Source organism: Nanorana parkeri, unplaced genomic scaffold (genome assembly GCF_000935625.1).
Source record: "Nanorana parkeri isolate BGI_ZX_2015 unplaced genomic scaffold, ASM93562v1 scaffold424, whole genome shotgun sequence".
Taxonomy (NCBI): Eukaryota; Metazoa; Chordata; class Amphibia; order Anura; family Dicroglossidae; genus Nanorana; species Nanorana parkeri.
In genome coordinates this window covers 118,336-143,731 of record NW_017306692.1, presented here as the reverse complement: position 1 = coordinate 143,731, position 25,396 = coordinate 118,336, and the positions used below count along the sequence as shown (strand labels likewise).

General features: G+C 42.2%; 2 protein-coding genes across 2 annotated transcripts in view; one reads left to right on the top strand and one right to left on the bottom strand.

Annotated features, from left to right (window-relative positions):
- Positions 1-17,161, bottom strand: part of WDR27 (WD repeat domain 27) — a 185,209-nt gene extending 168,048 nt beyond the window's left edge. The window contains exons 1-3 of the mRNA XM_018559968.1: positions 16,982-17,161; positions 12,055-12,196; positions 786-910 (exon numbers count right to left, since the gene is read on the bottom strand). Of these exons, the coding sequence (XP_018415470.1) occupies positions 786-910; positions 12,055-12,196; positions 16,982-17,161 (447 nt within the window). The remainder of the gene's footprint in view (positions 1-785; positions 911-12,054; positions 12,197-16,981) is intronic.
- Positions 17,162-23,425: 6,264 nt separating this feature from the next.
- Positions 23,426-25,396, top strand: CUNH6orf120 (chromosome unknown C6orf120 homolog). Its single transcript, XM_018559979.1, has 2 exons — positions 23,426-23,436; positions 24,452-25,396. The coding sequence occupies exon 2, from the start codon at positions 24,468-24,470 to the stop codon at positions 25,026-25,028; it is 561 nt and encodes a 186-aa protein (XP_018415481.1). The 5' UTR covers positions 23,426-23,436; positions 24,452-24,467; the 3' UTR covers positions 25,029-25,396.

Below are 25,396 nucleotides of genomic sequence, written 5' to 3'. Positions count from 1 at the left end.
CAAAAGTGGCAGTTGCAGTTACAGGAATACCAAGGCATAGAAATAAAGCACCGCTCCTCCACAGACAGCTGGGTGCTCACTAGCAGGACTCAGTGTCACTGATGAACTTTCAATAAACTCATTCAGCGTGGAATAGAGTAAAGCTGAATTCTTCCTTTACTATTTACAGTTACAGGAAGTCACAGTGTCCTAAATGGTCAGACCAGCTGTCAATCAACCACCAAGGGGCATTGAATGTAACCACAGCTGTTTGTAGTTCACACAGGAGAATGACCATGATCCTGCTGCAATGAGAGTTGCTGGTCAACCTATAAGAGAAGACGTTAGAAAAAAGCAGAACCTGTCAGGATTATCAGGTATTTATTAAACGTTTATTCAAACCAGTATTAAAGAAAAAACTTTGCACAAATACATTTTACAAAGCAAAACGGAGATATTTCCTCAACGTTAGTATTTGGGTTTACAAACTCTTTAATCATACTGCTGTACCTTTTCTCTTAATGAAGTAGGAAGTGCTAGAACATCGAGAATATACATATTTTTTTTAGGAAAAAGGAGTATTGTACTATATAAACACAAGAAGTTCTATGGGTATCATAACTGAAAAAACTGGAGGATAATTGCCAGCAATTTTCTATCATTTTCCTAAAATAAAATACTTCATATTATGAAAATTTGAGGCCACTTAATTTGATCATATATAGCAAAAAATGTAGGGGTCAAATAAACTTGTAAGACTTTGTTCACTCTTCAACAGCTGTACCAATATATTTAACTTGACTTACCTGAGAATGAAGTATAAATACTCTGGTTCCTGCGCATGTAACAACCAGCTTTTCATTAGAGTGGAAAGCTAAATGCTGAACATCACCCATGAGTGTTCCAATGACAAGTCCATGAGGTATTAATCCTAAACATTCATTAAAAATGTGCATTAGACTTTCAGCAGTGGTAATTTATTGTCTAAATATTGTCTAAATTATCTTGACTGCCAGAATCTGACCAAACTTTTCTTCACTGTAGTTAAAGTATATGTATAGTCAAAAAAATGTCCTTTTAGACCCCATTCACACTGAGCTACAGCGCTGATTTGGGCTGAGCGACATTGACATACATTGAGCTACAGTGCACATTGTGTCGCATTACATAGAGCTTCTTTTGGCAGTCTACCAAAGCCTATTGGGGCCACGTCGCACAAAATCCGCTGGAAAAATAGGTAATGTTTGAGCGACAAGCTTGAGCTACAAGCTACAGGCGACATTGAGCTGTGAGATTTGAAAAGCTCCATTGAAATACTTTGGACGAGCTACATTGAGCGATTTTTGAGCGATATTTGAGCGATTTGTGAACAGAAATCGCGCTACAAATCGCTCAGTGTGAATAGGGTCTAAGTATTGGGTAAAATGGGGAAGGATTAGAAATCCTGTAAACCTTTTATTACATTCTGTGTCCCACTGAGGAGCTTCAACCTCTCTATCTGTCCTGTTGGCTACATTCACCAAAACAAAAAATAATGGCAAATCCAAAATGTTACTGTTATCCGCAGAAGTAGAGGGATAATCTTCCAATAGGGGCACGTATTCTGGGGATAACTGTCTAAGAAGCTAATCCCCATCATGTTGTAAAGATTTACTATCACTTCCTGTTCAGTCTTCACTACAGGAAGTAAAAGGAAATCTACCCAATGGAACACAGACAACACAAAATAAACTGATGTGGTTCGAACTTAATAATCGGCTAACTAATCGATTTTGAAAATAATCGTTAGCTGCAGCTCTAGTGTTAACCCCTCCCTACTCTATTCAAAACTGAAAAAAAAAAACATTTTGGTTATATGTACACTTTAACAAAATTGTGTTAAATGTGTATGTATAGCCAAAACGAAATTGTGCTAGATGAATGACCTCTTAGGCCCCAACTGCATAGTCAAGGAGCAGCAAAACACAGATGAGGTCAACCCTTGCTCTCTTCTGATATCCTTCTCCCCATATACTGTGTAATGCTGTAAAGACGGATTTGTGTACAGCCCTGTCTCTTCTTTCCCAGAAAAATGTCATATATAAAGAGACTGCAGAACTATTTAAAATACATTTAAAGCAGAGCTCCAGCCCTAAAAATGAATAGTCTATTGAAATAAAACAAAAAATCCACTTGTGCTGCAATAATCACCTTTGGGTTAGAGCTGCCTATCACAGTACTTTTCTGCCACTAGATGCCCTCAGTCTTTGGGGGTTGAGTGATGATTGCCATCATCAACCCACTTTCTCTGAGTCTAGTCTGTCATTGACCTTCCTCCAGTCTTTAACTGGACAGTGAAAAGAGAAGCACAGCAGTGATTAGCTAATTTCTCTTTCATTCTGCTTGCTCCTCCTTTTATAAGCCCAATGAATGAACATGATCTAAATGGCCTCTTCTGCTGGTTTTTCCTATACCACTCTGAACAGGGACTACAAGAGGCTGATACCAAGTCAAAATCAGGAACTTACATTGTTTGGAAATATATATACAGTATCTCACAGAAGTGAGTACACCCCTCACATTTTTGTAAATATTTTATTATATCATTTCATGTGATGACACAGAAGGAATGACACTTTGCTACAATGTAAAGTAGTGAGTGTACAGCTTGTATATCAGTGTACATTTGCTGTCCCCTCAAAATAACTCAACACACAGCCATTAATGTCTAAACCAGTGGCAACAAAAGTGAGTACACCCTTAAGTAAAAATGTCCAAATTGGGCCCAATTAGCCATTTTCCCTCCCCAGTGTCATGTGACTCGTTAGTGTTACAAGGTCTCAGGTGTGAATGGGGAGCCGGTGTGTTAAATTTGGTGTTATCGCTCTCACTCTCTTATACTGGTCAACGGAAGTTCAACATGGCACCTCATGGCAAAGAACTCTCTGAGGATCTGATAAAAATAATTATTGTTCTACATAAAGATGGCCTAGGCCAGCGGTGACGAACCTATGGCACACGTGCCACAGCAGGCACGCGGGGCTGTTTCTGCTGGCACGTGAGCCCAGGTCCGCCGTATGGCTTCCAAGTTCACTGACAGGCACGCAGGCGCAGAAAAGAGCTTCGGAGATGCCGTCATCTGCTGCCACGCAAGTGCACTGAGGACGAGGAGCCGCGCAGGCGCAGTGACGTCAACGACTAACAAGGTATGTGAGGCGCACGCGCTCTAGCTATGGTGCCATTGCCTCAGACATAGGAGGGCATATTAGACGGCCGCTCACTGGGGCCCCTCAGTGCCCAAGCCAGCAGCGAGCGGCCGTCTAATTAGAAAGCTGGATCTGCCCTTAGAAGCCGCACAGCCCTCCTTAGAGACCACTTAAGGACCACCACTTTTAGATGACCTGGACGCTGCACAGCCCATCCCCGCTCCAGCCTATACACAACAATACATGCAGGGCCCACCTAGCCCACTTAAGAGCATTTATGGACCACCTTGAAGCTGCACAGCCCCCAAAATCCCATACAGACAACCCCAGAGCCTACCTAAGAGCACTTATGGACCACCAGTAAGCTGCACAGCCCCCAAGAGCCCATACAGACAACCGCAGAGCCCACCTAAGAGCACGTATGGACCACCTGTAAGTTGCACAGCCCCCAAGAGTCCATACAGACAAATACAGAGCTCACCTAAGAGCACTTATGGACCACCTTGAAGCTGCACAGCCCCTAAGAGCCCATACAAACAACCGCAGAGCCCACCTAGGAGCACATATGGACCACCCATAAGCTGCACAACCCCCAAGAGCCCATATAGACAACCGCAGAGCCCACCTAAGAGCACGTATGGACCACCTGTAAGTTGCACAGCCCCCAAGAGTCCATACAGACAAATACAGAGCTCACCTAAGAGCACTTATGGACCACCTTGAAGCTGCACAGCCCCCAAGAGCCAATACAGACAACTGCAGGGCCCACCTAAGACCATTTATGGACCACCTTGAAGCTGCACAGCCCCCCAAGAGCCCATACAAACAACCGCAGAGCCCAACTAGGAGCACATATGGACCACCTGTAAGCTGCACAGCCCCCAAGAGCCCATACGGACAACCGCAGAGCCCACCTAAGAGCACATAATTAGTTCAAACAGTGGTATGAAGTGTGTTTGTAAAAGAAATCATCAGTTTTTGGGTCGAAGTGCAGGGTTGGCACTTTGAGACACTTAAGTTGGTTTAGTGATCCAGTTTGGGCACTCGGGATCAAAAAGGTTCGCCATCGCTGGCCTAGGCTATAAGAAGATTGCCAAGACCCTGAAACTGAGCTGTAGCATGGTTGCCAAGACCATAAGGCGGTTTAACAGGACAGGTTCCACTCAGAACAGGCCTCGCCATGGTCGACCAAAGAAGTTGAGTGCACGTGCTCAGCGTCATATCCAGAGGTTGTCTTAGTAAATATTTTATATCTGCCTACAGTTTAAACAAGAACAATGGGGCAACCTATAGTTCTCTTCAGGGACACAGGGGAACATATATTGTGTCCTCCGGTGACCCAAAACTCAATATATAGCAGGCTATAGCCCGCTAGATACTGAGAGTGCAGGGCTCAATATATAGCAGGCTATAGCCCGCTAGATACTGAGAGTGCAGGGCTGCTCCACAGCTGCGATAGATCCTGACACTAGTGTCGAGATCCACCCCACTGGCTGATTGACAGCTGGCTTTGCCTCTCTAGAGGCAGAGCCAGCTGTGCCTACCCCCTTCCCCCTCTGTTCCTCCAGTCAGCGCTAGAGAAACGGAAGGGGGGGGGAGGGGGGACACACTGACAGTCACCGCTGTCTGCAGGGAGAGGATCAGGAAGTCAGCGATCGGCGGTATATGTTTGCTGACTTCCCGATCAATAGGACTGACCTGTGACAGCTTCTTTGTCACAGATCAGCTTGAATTATGGGGATGAGTGTTCTTCGCTCACCCCATAATTCTCCTTTATTGCTATTAATATTTACCTTTCCCTTTCCAATATACAAAATCTATGACTTTCTAAAAGTGACAAAAATCCAATTGTTGCTTCTCTGCAAAATAACAACCTTTCGGTGCCCTGTACAGAATACCCCCCCCCAAATCTTATTTCCTGCTTGGTGGTTGACTCGCTATTTTCCCAACAGTTTGCACATAGCTTGAAGTCAAACAACAGGTATTTCCAGTGCCAAGAGTTTGATTTTCAGCGCCGAGATGCTTTCTAAGACTCATGCATGGTTAATAAGATGCAGATGCTACTCCATGTCATACTAAAACACTGGGACGGCTCAGAAGTGCTGATAATTAGACTGACCCTCTCATTTAGCAGGCAGTTTGAGAGTTTCTTGAGAGCAGTTTATTGCATCCATACTGAAGCAATCTTTAATTCCAAGAAACTATTCACGTTAAAAACTATTATCACTGTCTAAATAAAACATATAATATGCTATAATAACATAACATGCTATCTAAAATACAAACTTATTAAAAAGGAGGCTGAGTTACTAAATTAAACAAGCAAGAGCAGGCATAAATCATAGATTGAATCATGGACTTGCATGTACCGTGTTTCCCCGAAAATAAGACACTGTCTTATATTTTTTTTGCCCCCAAAAACCACACTAGGTCTTATTTTCAAAGGGATGTCTTATTATTTTTAATGTACAACAATCCAAAGTTATCAGGTATCACTCCGCCTGTCACAGTAACTGGCGCTAAAGAGGAATATCGGCTAATATTCCCTCCGCCGCCGCAGCCTTGCTTTCTACAGCGCCGGCTTGCTTTGCCACCAGGGACAGTGGTACCAGCGGTGCAGCAGTGGGGACATCAGACAGTGCAGTAAAGTATGGTACCATTTACCGGTACACAATACAGTACAGTACCATTACATTAAGCAGTGCCTTCAGGGGGACAGCAGTTGGTGAAGTATGGTACTGGAGTACTCCCTGTCACTGCGCCGTCTGGAGGGAGTCCTCTGTCATCCCCTTAATACAGTATGTCCCTGCAGGCTGATACCATCTCTCCTGCAAGTTCCCCCTCACATGCTACCACCAAACTAGGCCTTATTTTCGGGGTAGGTCTTATATTACAGGAATCTTGAAAAATAGGGCTAGCTCTTACTTTCAGGGTAGGTCTTATTTTCGGGGAAACAGGGTACGTGCAGATATTCAGTCCAGTGTGATCACGATCCATGAACCCTTTTTCACTGACTGTATAGTGATGTTTAATGCGCTTGCCATGTGCATGTAACATAAATAATGTTTCTTGTTTGCCTTATGCCCCTATAAGGTGTAACACATAATGCACTTACATAACCTCAAATTTTAAAAAATATAATGCGACTTGCTAAACAATAAAATTTGGCATGGTATACAGAACAAAATTCCAAACACTATGCTGTTGTATGATATAAATAACATATGTACAAGTATTCATGCTTTGAATCCTTGTGAGCACTTGATGTGGTTTCATTCTTGTATGGCCGGTGTAGAGAACCTCAGTATTCCAGCTGTGCTGAAATTACAAATCCCATCATGCCTCTGGGAGTCATGCTTGTGGCTGTCTGAGTCTTGCAATGCCTCATGGGACTTGTTCCACAACAGATGGAGTGCTGAGGTTGCCCACCCCTGTTGTGTGGTTATGCACATCTAAAAATGCTAATAGCACTTAGCTAGACCCAAACACTTTATTTTACGCACCCCACGGCTTAGCAAAATGCCTGTGTTACTACATTTTGTTCCTCGCGGGCAGGGTCCTCCTTACCATCATGTCTTGAATTGTATTGTAATTGTAATGTCTTCCTTACATTGTAAAGTGCTGTGCAAACTGTTGGCGTTATCTAAATCCTGTATAATAATAATATTTACTGTAGCTTTGTGCATGCACATTTGCGCACATTGCACATGAATAACAAATCTTAACAAGCACAGGATTAGCTTGTTCAGGCGGCATCAACAGGCAATAGTATGTGCATATCTGTTAGTAAATCAGACCCAATGTATCTAACATTTAATTCAAAAACAGAGAAGTGGAAAAAAGATCTCCATTTCAAAAGTGTAAGACTGCCATCTAGCTAAAATGTGATGTATAACACTCAGATACTATAGTTGTGATGAGACCTATTTAATAGTTGCTTAATAATACTAACGCTGACTAAACACGTATATATTGGTTTAGTTAAACCTGCTGGCTGAACAAAGAAAATGTAACAGATTTTTCCATCAATGTTTATAAGTGTGGATGGAGGAATCCCTTACTGTTTTTTATTGTATTCTAACAGTTAGATTGTAAGCCCTCAGGTGCAGGGCCCTCCTTACCATGTTGTCTTGATCTGTATTGTAATTGTAATGTATTCCTTGTATTGTAAAGCGCTGCGCAAACTGTTGGTGCTATATAAATCCTGTATAATAATTAATCATTTACAAAACTGGAGCACCACAATCTGAAGAAGCTGCCCATAGCAACCAATCAGCTTCCATCTTTTATTTTCAATGCTTAATTTAACAAACTAAAGAAAGAAGCTGATTGATTGCCAAAGGCAACTGCTGAAGGTCACACAAAACAGCCCAATCTTTAGAAAAACATCAAATCTTTGGGTAAAAAAAGATTATGGTGCAATTTTTAAAGATTGCAGAGTGTTATCCTTTATCATTTAACAATTTAATTGGTTCACAAGTTTTGGTTTACTGGTTAAGCTTGCCATTTTCATTTATTTATTCTGCGCTTTTAGATTACTCCATTTTACTCAAATTCACATTTACAATTATGCCAAATTTGAAAAATAAAAAACATTCCCAGGATTAGGGTAGCACTTTAACAGTGTAGTACTTAATTATTTGTAATAGAAGTTTCCTTCTCACTGTGTCTTATATATCTTTGCAGTGTTGTACATCTTATGTATGTATGCATGCCTTCAAGTACAAAGTTGTTTCCTTACCCTCTCCTACTGTGCCATAGAGGGCAATACACCACGCGTCCCCTCCCGCCCCACAACAAAGTGAGTCGGCCGCAATACAATCCAGTGCGTTCCGGACAGAATCGGGCCAAAACGCACTGTGGGGAATTTATAAAAACCGGAGCAGACAAAATCTGGAGCAGATTTGCACTGCAACCAATCAGCTTTTCTCTTTCATTTTCAATTCTTACCTGAGCAAAACTGAAAACAGATGCTTATTGGTTGCCACGGGCAACTGCTCCAGATTCCTTCTGCTCCAGTTTTGATAAATTCCCCTCACTGTGTCTGGTGTGAACGGGCCCTTACCCTACCAAGGACCTCGCAGCCGCATCTGCGAGAAAATTTAAAGTGCCGGTGTCAGCAGAGTGTCTTGTGTACGGGTGCCCGCTGGCTGGACACCCGTACACAAGACGCCAAACCCGGACTGTCCGGTTGAAAACCGGACGGGTGGCAACCCTACTCCCAACAATCAACTATATTCTACTGTATGTATCTCAGTAAAGAGAGACTATATACTTCTTTTTATATTGGCCTAGACTGATGGTAGGGAGAAGGTGGATTTATACATTTCTCAGATTATTAAATCCGCTACCTCAGGAGATACAGTTAACATCTATCAAATTATAAAAATATGGGTATCAAACAGAAAACCATCCAAGGCCCAAGACACACAGGGAACAAAACTAAGAAGTCCATAGATCACCCATAATTCCACTGTAAATAAAAAGTGTGTTCCATGATCCTTTTTGGGAGCTGGCAGCAAGGGTGCTTTCCCACTACAAGGGGTCCATACTCTATGATAAGTAATTCAAGCTGACATCTAATGGCTAGGCTTTCTTTCCCTCTGGAGGCTCCAATATGTTAAAGGTGGTGAACCCTGATGAATACAGCCCTTTATATAATACGAAAACAGTTCTAACCTTGTGACATCATATGGTTTTATTATGGAATGCAGTTTTAATTACTTAAAATAGAACTTTGATTTATATTGGAATTATGGGTAAAGTACAATCATTATACCATTGATATCTGGCTTCACTGAATTTTCAACTGAGAAATGTTCACTACAAATCTAAAAGATTACTAGTCCATCATACTGAATTTAGCTAGCTATGGATAGTTTAGTCCCCTGTTCCCTGTGGCTGGGAGGTTTGAGTCTTGGGTGCTGTTCTGTTTGATACCATATTTTTTATAACTTGTTATACAGTTGTGCTCAAAAGTTTGCATACCCTTGCAAAATTGGTAATATATGTACCATAAAAAAAAACATGAGAGAGCAAGCAAAACACATTTCTTTTATTTCTTATGGGATTCGTATTCAACTGTAGGACATATCAGAATAGCACAATCATAAAACAAATAAAAAAATGAAATGACCCCTGTTCGAAAGTCTGCATACCCTTAGTTCTTCACTTTTTTTCAGCTGTAACCACTGGTGGGTCAACTTAGCCTTATGTTTAGGGTCATTGTTGTGGTGGAAAGTCCAAGAGCGTCCCATGCGCACCTTTCGTGCAGAAGAATGCAAATTGTCTGCCAGTATTTTCTGATAACATGCTGCATTCATCGTGCCATCAATGTTCACAAGATTTTAGAGCTTTACAGGTGAAACTCGAATAATTAGAATATCATGCAAAAGTAATTGCAGTAAGTGCTGCAAAAGGGGCCCAAACCAAGTACTGAGTACATATGCATGCTTGTACTTTTCAGAGGTCCGATATTGTGCTATGTACAATCCTTGTTTTATTGATTGCATGTAATAATCTACTTTTTTGAAGTTGTGGATTTGGGGTTCTTGGGGTTTTCATGAGCTGTAAGCCATAATCATCACAATTATGACAAATCACGGCTTGAACTATCTTGCTTTGCATGTAATGAGTCTATCTCATATATTAGTTTCACCTTTTAAGTTGCATTAGTGAAATAAATGAACTTTGCACGATATTCCAATTATTCGAGTTTCACCTGTAGAGCTCTATTTTAGTTTAGTCACTCCAAATTACAGTGTGCCAGAAGCTGTGAGGCATGGTAAGGTGTTGTCGGGCATATTATAACCGGGCTTTTTTGTGGCATTGGCTCCGTAAAGGCTTCTTCCTGGCAACTCAACGATGCAGCCCATTTTTGTTCAAGTATTGTCGTATTGTGCTCCTTGAAACAACCACACAGTCTTTTTCCAGAGCAGCCTGTATTTCTCCTGAGGTTACCTGTGGGTTTTTCTTTGTATCCCGAACAATTCTTCTTGCAGTTGTGGCTGTAATCGTTCTTGGTCTAACTGACCTTGGCTTGGCATCAAGAGATCCTAGAAATTTCCCACATTTCCTATAACAGATTGAATAGTACTGACTTGCATTTTCAAGGCTTTGGATATCATTTTATATCCTTTTCCATCTTTATAAAGTTCCATTACCTTGTTACGCGGGTCTTTTGACAGTTCTTTTCTGCTCCCCATGGCTCAGTATCTAGCCTGCTCAGTGCATCCCTGAGAGCTAACAAACTCATTGACTATTTATACACAGGCACTAATTGCAATTTAAAAAGCCACAGCTGTGGGAAATTAACCTGTGATTGCCATTTTAACCTGTGTGAGTCACCGTGTGTATCTGTAACAATATCAATGCCAACATTTCACGATTTCAGCCAGGGTATGCAAACTTTTGAGCACAACTGTATGCTAACAGTATCTCCTGAGTAAGCAGATAGTATATTCTGAGAAAGCCAAAGTGTCAACCTCTCCCTACTATCTGTCCTGGTCGACAGAAAAAAAAGTATAGAGTTTCTCTTTACTGAGATACATAGAATATGGATGACTGGTGGGAGGGGAAAACTTCTGAATGCATCAGCAATATGTACATTTAGTAAAACCAGTATTCCAATCACATGAGTTTTTCTTTGGTCGCTCAAAGTAACCTAAGGTGTGCTAGCATTTTTGTATGCATTTGTATGTATTTTATATTATCATGTTATTGCTCTTTCTTTATGTATATTTGTTTTGAATAATTTTATTTTATGTATGAAATTTTTTTTACATTTTATATAAAAAAATTTATATGTAGAATATCACTGTTGCACCTGAAAAGTCCTGTTAAATATTAGACATGTGCGAATCGTTTCGTTCCGAATCGAAATTCGGACGAATTTTCGGAAATTCGGACATTCGGATGTATTCGAATTACAGACATAACAAATGCAAACGAATCCGAATTTCCATTTCCGAAATTCGGTACCGGTAGTTCGAACGTTCGTTTCGTTTTATGTTCTTATTCGTTTCTTATTCGTTTGTTGGAGCAAAGTGACATTAGAGAAGGAGAAAAATATTTTTTCCCCCTCAAATGTCACTTTGCTGCAAACGAACGAACGAAACGAATAAGAACAGAAAACAAAACGAACGTTCGAACTACCGATACCGAATTTCGTCCGAATTCCGAATTGACTTTCACACCCGAATCCCGAAAAACGAAATAACACAAATCCGAATTTAAAACGAAACTAAACTAAACAAATTTTTTGGCAGTGCACATGTCTATTAAATATCTTTACCGCACATGTTCTGTTTAATTTATATCTGGCAACAGTAGACAGATAAGAAGCAATGTTTATTGTTCATATCGATCTGCATTCACTCCCATGAAAACAGGAACTGAGGTGTTTAATGTACAACCACTGTAGTAGCACAGACAAGAAGTGATGTTGGAAATGCACACTTGGGGCACACCTTTTTGGAGAGGAGCCAATGTCTTCCAGCATGTCTTTGGAGTGTGGGAGGAAACCAGAGTACCCGGAGGAAACCCACACAAGCACAGGGAGAACATGCAAACTCCTTGAGATAGTGACCTGGCCGGGGTTTGAACCAAGTACCCTGAGTGCTGCAAAACAGAAGTGCTAACCACAATGCCACTGGGCTGTCCAGTTTCTTTGTTTTACTTTGTTGAAAAAAATGAATGTGCTAGACAAAGGATTTTACGTTCTAGACAATAACTAGTTCTTAAAAGTGAATGATCGGGCCCCAATTACCCATTATTTTGCTTAAACATTTTTTGACCAAGCTTTATGCTTTACCATGACGTTAAGATTTCTCTGAATATCATATCTGTGAAAACAGCTAGCAGTAAAATAAAATAAAAAAAAGTCCCTTACCTTGAAGCACATTTCGTGTGCAGTCATTCAGATTCCATGTAATGACATAATCTTGTGAAGCAGAGCAAGCAAGCCATTGATCCCCATTCTGTTTTATTGCCACTGCAGTTATGGGTTGGTGATGTCCTTTAAGAATCATAGGCTGCCAAAATGAAGCAATTACAAAATATGAAGTAAGAAAATATATCTTATCAAATTGTTTACCGCTCATTCAATGGATTGTTTTGTTTACTTTTAGAAAATAAGCAATGACCATTAAAGTGACACTAAACTCAGGAGTCTATCACAGGAGTGAGCTTGGAGTGGTGGCTACTTCACAACATACAGGGACCATGGGGAACAAAAGTAGCAACCTTCCAGAAGAAAGGACATCAGAGATGATTTGAGGACCTACAGCTGAGTGATACACAAATAACATATATTTTTATTTTAGTTAAGGTACTTGAATGCATTTTTAAGATTTAACTCCTGAGTTTATCATCACTTTAAAGCGGAAGTAAAGTGCCCTTCTAAAAAATTGTTGTCAAGCAGGTTTTATATAGCAAAAGAGACTGCGGAAGTCTCTTCTGCCAACATTCTGCTACCTGCCTGGTAGCAATTTGTATTCTTTCTGTGCACTGAGCCATGAATGTGCATCTCATTACACAGACCTGACATGCCGAGGTGAAATAACTCCTCTGCACATGCATGGGAGTTACATCATGTCGGCTGGCTGGCCGGCCATTCAAAAGACTGAAGATGCCAAACCCGGAATAAGGCTGGGAGAAAAATGTCAGCTTCAGCAACAGAGGGGAGAGGGGACAGAGCAGCACTAGAGGGGAAGTCATAATGTGCTTATATGCTGTGCATATTAACATATTATGCCCAACACCTCTGGGGGCACGTCACTTCCACTTTAAGGCCTACTTTACCCAAGATCAGAATTTCAGTATTTTGGCTACCAATGGCTACTTGCAAGTGGAATCATATGCTAGTTTTTTTATATCTCCCAATGATTCCAGCAGATAAATATTTCTACTCAGTGCTATAGCTGGCAATAAAGCTGCCTTTGGCACACTTTATCACACCTTTTGCATTGATCCTTCACCTTTTTCTTATAAACTATGTTATGTTGTCTATCACTATGAAAATGGAAACCAGAATGTGAAATGTGAAGCAGGATGTTCTACATACAGAGCTCCTACAATCTTTTGTGGTGATGCTGGCTGTGGAGGGGAGGAGACATCTAATTTCTAGCCTTGTAACTTCTAGTAACACACCCCTTCTCCTCAGTTCTGCTACAGGAACTAACTACCCAAAAAAGAAAACACTACGTTTGGAAATCCTGTATTGTTGTCATTCACTTTTACGCTGCCATACTATGCACAGGTTCAATAGTGCACATTGGTAATATAGCACTATCTGCCCTTCAGCACCATATTCAGGGTCATCCCTATAATGAGGCAGGCTGATCCCATCCTCGGAGCCGGTCGGCTGTCACATCGCTCCCTCCTGCCTGTCTCCTCCTCTGCTGTAGTGATGGTATGTTCATATGCGTCGACATGTCCTATACACAGTGTATAGAATGTGATGACTCACAGGACCATAGACCGCTGCAGCAGAGGGGGAGCAAGGCTGGAAGGACCGGTCTAAGAGCTAGCCGTCCCAAGGGATCGGGTGAGTATAATTTTTTTTTTTTACCTAGACAAAAAACAAGCAGTAAACTATTGCAGGTTGGGGGTAGCCCCACTGCAAATGGTTAATAAAAATGTTGCCTGGAGTTTTTCTTTAAAGAACACTTTAATCCTTGCATAAACTCCAGCTAGTGGCCACTCAGCATAATTTCACATAACTCCAAATGACTAGCAAAGCACTATGTCCACCCTCTGCCATCCCATCTAATACTTTCTTTGGGAGCAGGGACGCTCATCTGCATGATGGCAAAGAGCAGCCCTATTCTGTGGGCTATGCTGTGAAGGAGCAACCTCATCCACCATTTACTCCCTTGTGGCAGCATCGCTGGTAACCTCATAGACATCTACATTAACACCAAGGTACTGTTTTAAACCATTGATGCCTAAACTTTAGAGTAATACTTGAGGGATTATGGCTGTGCATAAATATTCAAGCTTTCCTGCTCCTCTCAGTTGGGAAGTGCTTGGGAAAGAGCAACCCCTGTAGCTTGTAGAACTTGATTCCTTCCTTAGGACAAGAACTACAAGGATCATTGAAGAAAGACAAAACATTTTTGTTGGCTATCATCGACCTATGACAACAGTTTAGATGACCAAAAGGATCCTTGCTCCTCACTCTCCTCATTAACAAAACTGCGACATTCTGTGTTCTTTCTATACAGTTTAGTACCAATGTAACTTGCACAAGGGTCAATGGAGAGAAGTACAAATCATTGTTAGAATATAGTGGATCTCATCGCACTCCTGACTGGAGAACCCCAAAGTGCAGGGGGGTGCTAGAGCGACCGCAGTTGCCTCTGCATGTCAGAAACTATAACTGGTAGAAAGTCACTTGCACTCCAGAAACTTTTCTTTATTGACCATCAAAGTGTCACATAACTTAGCGACGTTTCGAGACCGTCTGGTCTCTTCTTCAGGCAAAATAAAAGTGTGTTTTGCCTGAAGAAGAGACCAGATGGTCTCGAAACGTTGCTAAGTTATGTGACACTTTGATGGTCAATAAAGAACTTTGTACAAATCATTGCGACACAAAGCCTGCAGGTTACAAAGAAATTAAAGGTCCCTGGGTTTGTTACCAAGATATTAGGTGAGGATGGAAGCATCACCAAAGCATCACTCCAGGCTCAAAATCTGCTAAGACTATTGTTATATGTCTGAGACTTGACTTGAGGCCCCCTCTATTTTTTTCAAGCTGACAACCACTGCTGTAGGCATGTTGTATAAACTTGTGTGGATGAGTTTGTGTTCCATAGACAGCTGAATACCAGTTTTACTGCAGTGACTTAATTGGAATGTTCCAGCGCACTGTGCTACAGTCCAACTCAGAAGTGTGCAGCAAAGGGTTACAACCACACAGCTACAGCTGAATTGAGTAAGTCTTCACACTAGGGATGCACCGATATCAGTACTCGTGAAAATGCCCCGATAATTAAAGCCGATAACGCCCCTTTAAATTTTTTTAACTGATTTGGCTGCCGTAAGGTCCCGCGTTTGCTGGAGACCTCACGGCAGCCATGTGGGAACCTTGCGGTGGCTGTTTACAGCGCCGGTCCGACCGAACATCTCCTTCTCCTTCTTCCGGCTGCCCGCACAACCCTGGTAAGACCCATACAACCCTGGTGAGACGCGCCCACACAACCCTGGTGAGAACACAGAAATACAATTTCTTATGTGTGCATTTCATCTGTGTTTTAATCTGCTTGGCTGGAGTTCAGCTTTAAACGCTTTAACAATACAGGAACATGTGAAACAAAATATGTTGTTTTGAATCTAGAATTCGGAGTGAATAGGGATAACAGCCATTGACCAAGGCTTAGTAATACAGGTTGCCAACGTACACTCACTGGCCACTTTATTAGTTACACCTTGCTAGTACTGGTTTGGATCCCTTTTTGCCTTCAGAACTGCCTTAATTCTTTGTGGCATAGAATCAACAAGGTGTTGGAAACATTCCTCAGAGATTTTGGTCCATATTAACATGATAGCATCACGGGCCCAAAGTGTGCCAAGAAAATATCCCCTGCACCATTACACCACCAGCAGCAGCCTGAACCGTTGATACAAGGCAGGATGGATCCATGCTTTCATGTTGTTTACGCCAAATTCTGACCCGACCATCTAAATGTCGCAGCTGAAATCGAGACTCATCAGACAAGGTAATGTTTTTCCAATCTTCTATTGTACAATTTTGGGGAGCCTGTGCGAATTGTAGCCTCCGTCTCCTGTTCTTAGCTGACACCCAGTGTGGTCTTCTGCTGCTGTAGCCCATCTGATTCAAGGTTCAACGATTTGAGCGTTCAGAGATGGTATTCTGCATACCTTGGTTGTAAAGAGTGGTTATTGCAGTTACTGTTGCCTTTCTATTGTCTCGAACGAGTCTGCCCATTCTCCTCTGACCTCTGACATCAACAAGGCGTTTTCGTCCACACAACTGCCACTCACTTTATATTTTCTCTTTTTCTGACCATTCTCAGTAAACCCTTGAGATGGTTGTGCGTGAAAATCCCAGTAGATCAGCAGTTTTTGAAATACACAGACCAGCCCGTCTAGCACCAACAACCATGCCACTTTCCAAGCTATTTAAACCCCTTTCTTCCCCATTCTGATCCTCAGTTTGAACTTCAGCAAGTCGTCTTCACCACGTCTAGATGCCTAAATGCACTGAGTTGCTGCCATGTGATTGGCTGATTAGCAATTTGTGTTACCAAGCAATTGAACAGGTGTACCTAATAAAGTGGCCGGTGAGTATATATGTATTCTGATGCACTGCCATTGACTTCCATGGACCTCAGAACACACTAAAACGCAGAAAAAAATGGACTCTATGACTAAGCCCAGGAGTATGTGAAACATAACAAGACCTCGGGCAGGACTCAGTGTCACTGATGAACTTTCAATAAACTGATTCAGTGTTGGAATGGAGTGTGGCTGGATTCCTTTACTATATGCCTGTTTGGTTAGAGCGAGGACATACTCCTGCTGGCAAGCACCTGGCTGTGTTTCCCCTGCTAAAGCTGTGGAGGAGCGATGCTGTATTTCTATGTCTTGGTGTAGCAGAAAATAAATGGGTATGTCATATTTTTAAAAACATACTGCACTGGGGTGCTAAGATAGGAACAGACACTATGCTTTTTATGGGGAACCACGAGGTGTGCATTTCAGAACATTCCAACATGTGTGTTAAAACGCAACAGTGTAAATGGGCTCCTACTGTTTTGGCTTAGATACACTATAAGAACAGCGCTGACCATTACCTCTGCATGTTGGTTAGCTGTGTCCCAGATGCAGAGCTCATTTTTATTCCACGGGAAAGCACAATACTTGTGAGTACAAGCAAGCTGCACATGGGATAGAGGAGAGTTGGATACTGTAGATCGCGTCTCATAAACTGAAGGCCGAACACATATATCTTCCATGGAAGACGCTTCAGTCATCCTTTTCATTAAGAGAAACCTACAATAATATAAATTATTAGCAACCATGTTACTGAACACAAACTATAGCCCTGATTAATCTGTGATTGAGCATAAACAACAGTGTCTACATAAACCTATAGGGAACAGTGTATATTATGATTTAGCCACACATACAGATTATTGTTGAGGCTGCATCCAATATTTTTGATTTCCTCAATACCTTGTGTGTCAAGGTTCAGTGACAGAAGTTATCAGAGTCGTCACTGTGTCGCTTTGAGGAAGGGACTTTACGCGCCCCCAAGATGTTGGCTTATAGACCCCTGGGAAGTCATTTTGCAAAAAAATAACTTTGCTTGCACGTTGAGTTATTGAGTGCTGGTGACCTATATTTATATCACAGAGGGTTTTTTTCCTAAAATATGGCCAGTGTTAACATGAGTTTTTAAAAGTTTCCCTGCACAGCCTCCTGTGACAGCGTGTCAGAGAGGAGAGCGGAGTACAAACACTCAGTGATCGCTGAGTGTTTGTAGATAATTGGGGACAGGGTATGTTTACTATATCCTCAATTATGAATGAATGGGAAGTGATCTACATCACCTCCTGTTCATTCATGATTGTGGTTATAGTAAACACACTATGTTCTCATGTTATCAATGAACAGGAACACTCATAGAGGATTCCTGTTCATTGATAACAGGGGACACAGAAAAAAGATTAAGGACTTTGTGTTCTCAGTCTCCTTTTCTATTTTAAAAGGGAAATATCTAGTACAAAAAATTAACATTGATAAACATTACAATAATAAGAGAGCAAGAATTTCTGTCAGGTTTTTATCGTTTTTAATTACTCTGCATAGTTCATTGGTGCTTTCTATTTGTCTTAGTGACTACTGTCACTAGGAAAGAAAGTCGGGGAAAATCCAGCATTTTGAATTGTCACCAGAACAACAATAGAAGGGGATTGTTTCAGTAAGAAGACTTGTTCTGGTGACAACCGTCCAAGGGCTCATGCACCCAGGCATTCAATGTGCTGCATTCAGATCTATACTTTGGACGTATTTTACACCATGGACATATCAAGGTTTGTGCTAACGTTTACATGTGTACAACATAAAGGGTCCTGCTGCTGCTGCTGCTCTGGGCCGGCAATAACACTATTTCCATGTTGGCCCAAAATGCATCATTCATGTGGCAGCCAAAAGAAAGGATCCTTGCTGCACACCTTAACAGGATTGCCATGTGGATATACCAGTGGGCGCTTGGAAAGACTGCAGATGGCGCAGATTTAATCTCTGAGCCTGATGAAGGGGACCCTGTGTGGCCCCAAAAGCGATTGCATATGAGGGACAGCTTTCCTCAATAAACTTAAACTGCTGTAACTATCGCTTTGGTGTGCTGGTGACGTTCTTCAACTATTCATGTGGCAGAAGCACATGCATCCCGTATTAAAGCACCCCCACACTGCAAGGGTTAAGGGAGCCTAGGCAAAAATGAACACTTAACCATTGCAAGGCAGGGGTAGATCACTGCAAGGGTTAATACAATTTCTACATTTTAGAGTTGTTCTTTAAGTGAAAGCAGAGGTCATTCTGTGCGCGTGCAGCCACCGCATGAATAACTTATTCACGGCCAACATGTGAGCAGGGTATATTCAGTAATAATATGACTTATTTGAATCATTCATTAGGCAAGAAAGAAGTGTAAAGCTGGCCATACATGGATATATTGTATCGTTCAAACTGCGGACTAAACAAGAGCAAATAACAGATTCCTCCATTCATTCTTAGCAGCATGGATGGACGAATCTCCTGCTGGACTATAGTATTCTGACAGTGAGCCACTGGCACTGGCTGCTGTTACTGTTTGACTGAAGATCTTTCAGCCTGCTCCTTTGATTTTCTAATTGAAGGATGCTGGACAGAAGGCTGCCTATAGGGCCACACACTGAGCGAATTTTGGCCGGTTCACCACCAAAAATTCACACGGTGTATGGCCGGCTTAAAGTAGTATTAAACTCTCAAACGTTTTTCAGTAATGAATCCGGATTAAACAAATAAACATTGCCCAGCAAAGCATTCCTTTACTTTTTTGCCCAAGCACTTACAATCATCTCTTTCCAAACAGCTCCAACTCTCTCAGCTCAGCTTCCCTGAACTTCCTGTCTAGTACAAGATCACAAGGGACAGAGAAGTCTGCAGCAGCCATCTACAGTGAGGAAAATAATTATTTGATCCCCTGCAGATTTTGTAAGTTTGCCCACTTACAAAGAAATGAAAGGTCTATAATTTTATTATAGGTGTATTTTAAATGATAGAGACAGAATATCAACCAAAAATCCAGAAACAACACATGATACAAATGTTATGAATTGAGTTGCAGTTCAGTGAGTAGAATAAGTATTTGATCTCCTACCAACCAACAATAATTCTGGCTCCTCCCACAGACTGGCTATGTGGTACACAGATTAGTCCTGTCAATTTAAGAAGGTGCTCCTAACGACAACTCGTTTTGTTTTTTAAGCCCGTGAACGTGCATCAAAACAAACTTCCCCCTGTGAACAAAAAAAGTGAACCGTGAAATCACAGCACACAAAAACGTGCACAAGGGTGCAAGGTCCTTCAAAAGAAGGGACCTAATTTCCCGAACCCCCGGGACGCGAGGCTCCTGACAGGGGTTGAGACTGTTGGTCCACCAACACGAAGGCCGGTGGACCCCGATCCTTTGGGGACCTGCCGAAACAGGTCCCTCACAGTACTAGGCCGGGGGGCTCTCCCGAAGAGAGAGACCCCCCTCCTGGGTGGGAGGAGACAGAGAACCCTATATAAGGGCACAGAATCTCCTCCCAGCATCAGGAATAGGCCCCGAAGAAACCTGCACCTTCAGCATCTGTGGGTCAAAATTTGAAAATAAAAAAGTGCCAAACGTGCATGGAGTGCATAAATAAATCTAAAGTGCCAGTGCACCACGCTGACAGGCCTTAGGGGCCGGAGTGCAAAAATATTCCCCCGGACTAGCCATAAGGCCTGTCCAAGAGGCATTGTGCAGAAATAAGCAATATGGTGTGTGACCGAGTGCTACAGTGAGTCATGTGGTGTCCCATACCGAAGTGACTTTCTGAGCACCCCTGGGACGCCACCCCCAGGGGGCACAACACCACGGGCTTCTGCCGCCCCCAACCCTCCAGCCAGACCAAGCTTTGCATCTGTTCAGTCAGAAAGCCATATACTGAGCTGTTCCCCTCTCACAGGAAGCAGCCCTACACGCTCTTTCACTTCAGCGAGTACTAAGTAACCATTCCCCGCAAGGACGGTTCTTTTCCCCACAGAAAACTGATAAGAACAGATACTACACTTGATCTTAGCCAAAAGGCCGAGAAGCGACGTCCTGAGATCTGTGACAACCTGGTAACCAACTACAAGAAACATCTTACCTCTGTGCTTGCCAACAAGGGTTTCTTCACCAAGTACTAAGTCATGTTTTGCTTGGGGATCAAATGCTTATTTTACTCACAGAACTGCTACTCATTTAATAACATTTGTATCATGTGTTTATTCTGGATTTTTGGTTGATATTCTGTCTCTATCATTTAAAATACACCTATGATAAAAATTATAAACCTTTAATTTCTTTGTCAGTGGGCAAACTTCGTCCTGAGATCTGTGACAACCTGGTAACCAACTACAAGAAACATCTTACCTCTGTGCTTGCCAACAAGGGTTTCTTCACCAAGTACTAAGTCATGTTTTGCTTGGGGATCAAATGCTTATTTTACTCACAGAACTGCTACTCATTTAATAACATTTGTATCATGTGTTTATTCTGGATTTTTGGTTGATATTCTGTCTCTATCATTTAAAATACACCTATGATAAAAATTATAAACCTTTAATTTCTTTGTCAGTGGGCAAACTTACAAAATCTGCAGGGGATCAAATAGTTATTTTCCACACTGTATCTACTTCAGGGCTGTGCAACTCTGTCAGTCTTGCAATAACTCATGGGACTTGCAGTTCCATAACAGCTGGAAGATTGGAGTTGCCCACCCCTGACCTATTAGCTTGTAGAAAGGAGGAGGAAGGGGAGTGGTTAGCCTTGCTGTGGAGACACACATACACACAAGGATGGCTCAATAGGATCCTGCAAGGGAAAAGAGCCACGCTAAGGCCCCATTCACACCGAGCAGAAAATCCGGATTTCAGCCGCGATGTCGCACAATTTTTGCCGCGCAATATCGCGCGAAGTCCCCGGCCGATGATTTTCAATGGAGCTGTCTTAATGTACAGCTCCATGTTGCCCGTTGTGGTCGCAAGTTGCGCCTGCAGGACCCTTTTTCCCGCGGATGTCGCGCAAACTTCCTTTTTTGTTAATGCAGCCCGACGGTGAAGGTCGCTGGAACATCGCCCGAACCAGCGCGCTATCCCGCCGCTCGGAGATCCGCTCAGTGTAGCTTAGTGTGAATGGGGCCTTAAACAGGATATCAGGGCCAGTGCTCAGGGGAGCAGCTGATTCAGCTGGAAACCAGAACTTTTCAACATCTAAAAAGGTGCCCATACACTGTACGATTATCGTACCATAATCGCTGGAAATCCCGCGATCGTACGATAATCGCAAAGTGTATGGAAGGCGTGCAACCGTTTCTACTGTCGCACGTCTTCCGTTGAACAAGCAGGCTGGAAAACCCGCCGAGAAACGTAAGATTCTCAGCTGGTTAGTGGCGTTACTGCATTGCAGTCAGCATTGCAGCCCTCAGCGGAGCGAGCTTCGATGATCGCAAGTACAATCTGCCTGTCCAAGATGGGCAGATCGTACGTTTTTTAAATTACTTTACAACCATCGCAAGAAAAAAGTCTTGCAGGGGTTGTACTTGGCCACACACACCTTACAATCATTGTTGTAAGGTAATTAAAAAAACATACGACCTGCCCATCTTGGACAGGCAGATCGTACTTGTGATAATCGCAAGCCCGCCCCGCTGAGGGGCGGGCTTCCGATGAACGCAATGGTGAACGGGCAGTGTGGTGGGCACCTTAAGAGAAGCATCTGTTGTAAGTGATTTAATCAGCATCAGGTTAAAATCATTTTGACTTTAATATCACTTTAAGATTGTACAAGCTGCCTGTATGCATCTCAGCTCCTACAAAAAAAGTGGGTGTATGTCTGTAGGAGTTCAGATGCAGTACAGGCAACATTTTATGCAGGATATTGCAGCCAGTAAGTTACTGCGTTAAGGGTCCATTCACACCAAAATCGGACCTAAAAAGGAAATCAACTGAGGTCAGTATACTTGCAATTTAATGCTCTGTTGACATCCGTTGCATTGCTTTTTATTTTTTTGCCAATCTTTATTTTAAATAACATGTCCCGAGTGAAGCTTAAGGCTAGGTTCACACCTAAAAATAATAATTTTAATTATTTTATAATTAAAATATTAATAAAATTAATAAACACATGCTGCTTTGTGAATCGATTCTACTAAGCTGTTTTTATAATAGATCCATCCTCATCCAATCATAAATGTGCACCTATAGTCATACATCTTACCTCGTGGAGGACTGTTGTCCTCAACCAGCATGTAGTCTGTATCCTAGCAACAGCAGCCGTCTTTCCAGAAAAAAGGAAAGCCGAAAGGGTCATGACAACGTCTGACGTCATGTGTAGCTTACTAGGGCATGGTAGGAGGTATGCTTGTAAGAGAATATGGGACATTTATATCTGCGATACACGAACGGCACTAAAAAGTCTTCACAGATCTTGGAAAAACTGTTTATTTTACAAACATATTTATTTTCCAATCGTATTGTGTTTCGGGGGTTGGGGGATGACTGTCCGCTAGCGGTCGCTGAGTATCACCGCAGGGGGTCGCTCCCCATCCATTCTACCAATCCATGACTTTTCTATTAATGGCAGTGAGGCGCCACTAGGTGGCGCTGGCGGGCGCTGCTGCTTGTTAGGAATCGAGGAATGTAGGACTCGATAAAGAACGAACCGAAGATGCATGTTCATTTAACGTAATTTGTATTATAATTCAGTAGGTTCATATCTGCACTCCAGTATGCACTCAGTTAAGCATATGTTTATAATAAGAATCCTAATTTTAAATGAGAGACGTCAGTTCTGACGTATGCATTGTACGTGCTCGTAACACCGGAGAAGCTCAAACTTTATGACACTGCCTTGACTTCCTGCTTGGGGTCTCCTCCTCCTATGTGTGTGCGCCTTACTACTTCCGGTGCTGGGCTGTCCGGTGCCCGGAGCTGGCGGCGATCACCTGTGAGGGTGGCTGGCTCCTCTCTGGTGAGTGCTCGCCTTCTTGTTTGCATTGTGAGGTTTGTATCTCCCCCTCCCTACATGTGAGCTGATATCTCTCTCCCATACCGGCCAGGGGTCATATACTGCACTACGTACTACACTACAGCTGTGACAGGAGCCTAAAGAGACCCTGTCACCATGACAGCTACACGAGGGGGACAGTCTGTAATATCTTATATGTATAAAGAGACCCTGTCATCACATCTCACCCTGACATTTACACACAGGGGGGCATTCTGTAGCATGTAATATGTATAAAGAGACCCTGTCATCACATCTCACCCTGACATCTGCACACAGGGGGGCATTCTGTAACATGTTATATGTATAAAGAGACCCTGTCATCACATCCCACCCTGACATCTACACACAGGGGGACAGTCTGTAATATAAGTATAAAGAGACTCTGTCATCACATCTCACCCTGACATCTACACACAGGGGGGCATTCTGTAACATGTTATATGTATAAAGAGACCCTGTCATCACATCCCACCCTGACATCTACACACAGGGTGACAGTCTGTAACATGTTATAGGCCTAAGGTGTATTTCTTTTCATATTTGAGAATCCCCCCCACAATACATACGTTATGTGATCCTAGTCACCCAGCGTACCAAACCATAACTAAATACCAGCAATACAAAATATTTTTAAGAGTATTTGCTTCTTTTTTATTTTATTAAAACATTTTATCGAAAAAAATGTAATTGATCCTTAGCCTAGGTCTCTGTGTTCTAAAGCACTGGCATCCTGGAGCAGGGAGCCACGCTCACGGCGGGGGACACACTCATTTGTCTCTGCCGAGAATGTTAAATGCTTAAGAGCCTACAGTGCTGGAACAGAGGGAAGGTTGGCGACATCTGCAGGCATGTGCAAACACCTCATACCTGTCAGCAGCTTGTAGTATTCTTAAAGTACCAAAAGTCTCTTTAATTTTATCACAAATCATTATAATGCTGAATGTGAGGTATAATGTTTGTTTCTTTTCTCCCATAGGATATTGCTTAGAGAGATGGTCTCATACCAGGAAAAGAGTATTCTGACACTTTTCGCCTTGCTCTCTTTATTAATCATAGAGTGCTTCAGTAGTTATGACATTCCAGAGGAATGGATGCTCCTACATGTTGTTCAGGGACAAGTAGGAGCAGGAAACTACAGCTATCTCAGACTTAACCATGAAGGAAGAATTATACTTGAGATGCAGAGCTTGAGAGGTGATGCAGATATGTACGTCTCCGATGCAACCCTTAACCCCAGTTTTGACGAGTACGAGCTGCACTCCATGACCTGTGGCCAGGATGTTGTAGTTGTGCCAGACTACTTCAAGCGCCCTGTGGGGATTGGAATCTATGGCCATCCTTTTTATAAGGAGAGTGAATTTGAAATCAAAGTATACTATGACCCAACAATACACGATGACCCTTTTGCTGACGCATCCTACGACCCAGAAGAGATGGAGGCAAGCCATGAAAAGCAACGACAACCCCAACTTGATGCAACTCATGAAGAAGAATCTGTGCTACAGACTATTCTCATAGGGATTCTCAAGATCATCCTAGAGATTCTCTTTTAAGTGTGATTATATTTCTTTACAGTCCATCAAAACTGAGATTGTTTTGTAATTAAAACTGGAATTTTTCCATAAATAATAAAGGATAAGGTTCAGGATGTACCAATTACAGCAGTTGGCATGTTTTCCTATACTGGTACATTACCAGCTCTATACTTGGCAACCAGAAGCGATCAATAGCCTAGTTGTAGGTATGTTACCTATGACTCAAGAAATTCTCTAGGTATGAAAGGGCTTTACCAGAAAACAATGACTCCATGCTAGCATCTTCTAAAATATACAATATTGTATTAGTTGTCAGATTCTTTATGCGATTGCTGGTTTATTTGCTTACTCTGGCTAAAATGAATATGTAGTATTTGTTTTCTCAA

Excerpts from the sequence above, each read along its gene's own strand:
- CUNH6orf120 (XM_018559979.1), top strand. The coding sequence starts at position 24,468 with ATGGTCTCATACCAGGAAAAGAGTATTCTGACACTTTTCGCCTTGCTC.